Here is a 2,916-nt window from a genome sequence, read left to right on the forward strand (position 1 = left end):
CCAATGGAGTGCAGTCATGAAATCAGAATAAAAATGAATTTCATTGATTCTTTCATTTAAAGCTAATGCAACTTGATTAAGTAAACAATGTTGATAAAATAAAATGATAAAAATGAAAACATACGTACTTACAATCGTAAGTACGTATGTTTTGATTTTTATTTAATGATATAGGTGCATTTAATGGTACAGTATCATCAGTGGAGAAAAAAATATTTTGACAAATGGAGAACCATACTGTTTTAATAAGTTACATACATCAGTTTTTAACTGTTTAATTTCATGTACACTATCAGCTCCTGTAATAAGGTCATCAACATAAAAATCATTTAATTATTATTTAATTATAATGCCTCTGCAGGCATTAGGAAATTGATCGTTATTGTCATTAGCAATTTGAACTAAACAACGAGTAGCTAAAAATTAGGCACTAGTTGTACCATAAGTTACTGTTCTTAAAGCATAATGCTTTAAGTCTTGTTCAGCGTTTTCACGCCATAGTATTCTTTGCAAATTACTGTCCTTCTGAGTAACTAGAATCTGTCTGTACATTTTTGTGATATCAGATGTGATAACATAATTATGGACTCTAAATCTTAAAATTATTGAAAATAAGTCTTGTTGGACCATAGGTCCTATCATTAGTGTATCATTTAGAGATAGACCATTGTTGGATTTGGCTGAGCCGTCAAACACAACTCTTAGTTTGGTTGTTAAGCTTGTTTCCTTGAAAACAGCGTGATGAGGTAGATAAAAAACTTTTGAGTCAGGTATCAATAAATCCTTTGAATTAAGTTCAGACATATGACCTAGGTTTATATATTCATTAATAAAATTAGAGTATCCCTTCTTAAAACTAGGGTCTTGAATAAGTTTACGTTCTAAAGACAAAAATCTATTTTTGGCGTTATTAAGAGAATCACCAAGTTTGATGTTATCTGATTTACGAGGTAATGTAACTATAAATCTAGCATCCTTATTTCTAATTGTATTTTCTATGAAATTTCTTTCACATATTGATATGTCATGAGAGGTTTGTTTGACTAAAATAGGTTCTTCTACCACCCAGAATTTTTCTATCTGTGATGAAAGAAGTTTATTGTCATCACGAATGAAAAAGGAAGAAACTTAATTGTTGCATGTAACATTTAAAGGAAGGTTTCCAGCTAATATATATCTCAGTCTTGTATCAAAGGAAAATGTTGGTTACGTACAAATTTATTCAGCAGAATAAGGTTTAGGAAGTACTGTGCACCTAAAAGGACATCAATATTTGAAGAAATGTTAAAGTTTGGGTCCGCAAGAAATAAGTTTTCAGGTAAATTAAGATGAGATGAATAAAATGATTCAGCAGGAAGATTGTCAGTTAGATTAGGTAATACAGCACAAACAATGTCTAATGTAAAGTTTTCTTAGCGAGAGTATAGTTTAACTGTGACACTGTAATTTGATTGACATAATGAGTTATTAATTCCAGAAATTGGAAGATTATTTTTTGTTAAAGTTAGCCTAAGTTTATGAACAAATTCCATTGTGCAGAAATTGGCTTGACTGCCTGAATCAAGCAACACTCTACATGTCTGATAATTTCCATGTTTGTCCACAGTATTGCACACAGCAGTAGAGAATAAAACATTTTTGTGTGTTTGTAATTTTAATGCACAATAAGTATTATTTTCAGGCTTAGCGCTAGATTTATTAATTTCCTCTGTATGGATTAAGGAATGATGTTTTTTGGAACATATTTTACATACACGCTTATTCATACAATTATTTACAAAGTGACCTGTTCAAAATTTAATTATAATACAGAGACACAGGACCTGTAGTGACTATATCTCTTCACCAACTAGAATGACCGTAACCAAAATTAAATGGCAGTAATGACCCATAGTCAGAAGTTATTTAAATTTCATTAAAATCAGTTAATCCAGTCAAAAGATATTAATTAAGATCACAGAGAGAGAGAGAGAGAGAGAGAGAGAGAGAGTAAAAGAGAGAGATACAGTAAGAGGGGGAGTGTGAAAGATTCAGAGAAAGAAAGAAGGTGAAAGGGTGGAGAGAGTGAGAGATACAGAGAGAAAGTGATAGATAGGGGGGAGAGGGTGAGTGGGACAGAGAAATATAGAACGAGAGAGAGGCAGTGAGAAAGAGAAAACAGAAAAAGAAAGTGATGGAGGAACAATGAGAGGGGGTAAGAGAGTGAGACAAATTGAGGGGGTGATAAGAGGTACAGTGTGAGAGAAGGGGGAGAGAGAGAGGGAGACGAAAGAGATAGAAATGTAAGTATGTTTATAATTATATTTTTAAAATCAAAGGAGTTTAAAATTTAAAGAAACATAAATTAATGATTCTTAACGATTTAGAAAATTGTACCTCAATTATTCTCTTCCGTACAAATAATAAGTAAGATTTAGAGAGAGAGATTAATAAGACATAATTAAAGAGCATGCAGGTGAAAATTTTGTATATAGTATTTTCATACTGTATAATTTTTTTTCAGATCCTTTAAAATATATTTGAATATAAAACATTGGTTTGGTTTAATTGTTCTAAATATTTACTTATTCACTCACTGGTTCATTGAAATAAATAAAGTTCATATTTAATTTATATTCCAAATTATTTTTATTGTAATCAACATTTGTGATAGTATTGTAAATTAATTAGTTATGCGTTAATGATATGAACATGTTGAGTCTCTGAAGAATGAAATTAAACCGAACAATACAGAATTATACATATTGTTACAGTAGTACTATAAAATATCAGCTGTCGACAATGCCAGCTGAATATAGACAACTTTATTTAATTAACGAGTGTGAAGAACTAGACAGTTATAATTTTATTCATTTTTACAAATAAAAAGAAGCACAGAAACATGAATTCTTAACATATATATATATATATACATAT

At 30.2% G+C, this 2,916-nt stretch overlaps 1 protein-coding gene across 1 annotated transcript; it reads right to left on the reverse strand.

The window, feature by feature from the left end:
- Positions 1-423: 423 nt before the first annotated feature.
- Positions 424-804, reverse strand: LOC142331699 (uncharacterized). The gene has a single exon (XM_075377732.1). It carries the CDS (start codon positions 802-804, stop codon positions 424-426), a length of 381 nt encoding a protein of 126 aa, XP_075233847.1.
- Positions 805-2,916: the final 2,112 nt, after the last annotated feature.

The sequence above is a fragment of the Lycorma delicatula genome, chromosome 10 (assembly GCF_047948215.1).
Source record: "Lycorma delicatula isolate Av1 chromosome 10, ASM4794821v1, whole genome shotgun sequence".
In the NCBI taxonomy this organism is placed as follows: Eukaryota; Metazoa; Arthropoda; class Insecta; order Hemiptera; family Fulgoridae; genus Lycorma; species Lycorma delicatula.

Bases quoted from the DNA above. Each gene is read 5' to 3' on its own strand.
- LOC142331699 (XM_075377732.1), bottom strand. From the start codon at position 804: ATGTCTGAACTTAATTCAAAGGATTTATTGATACCTGACTCAAAAGTT.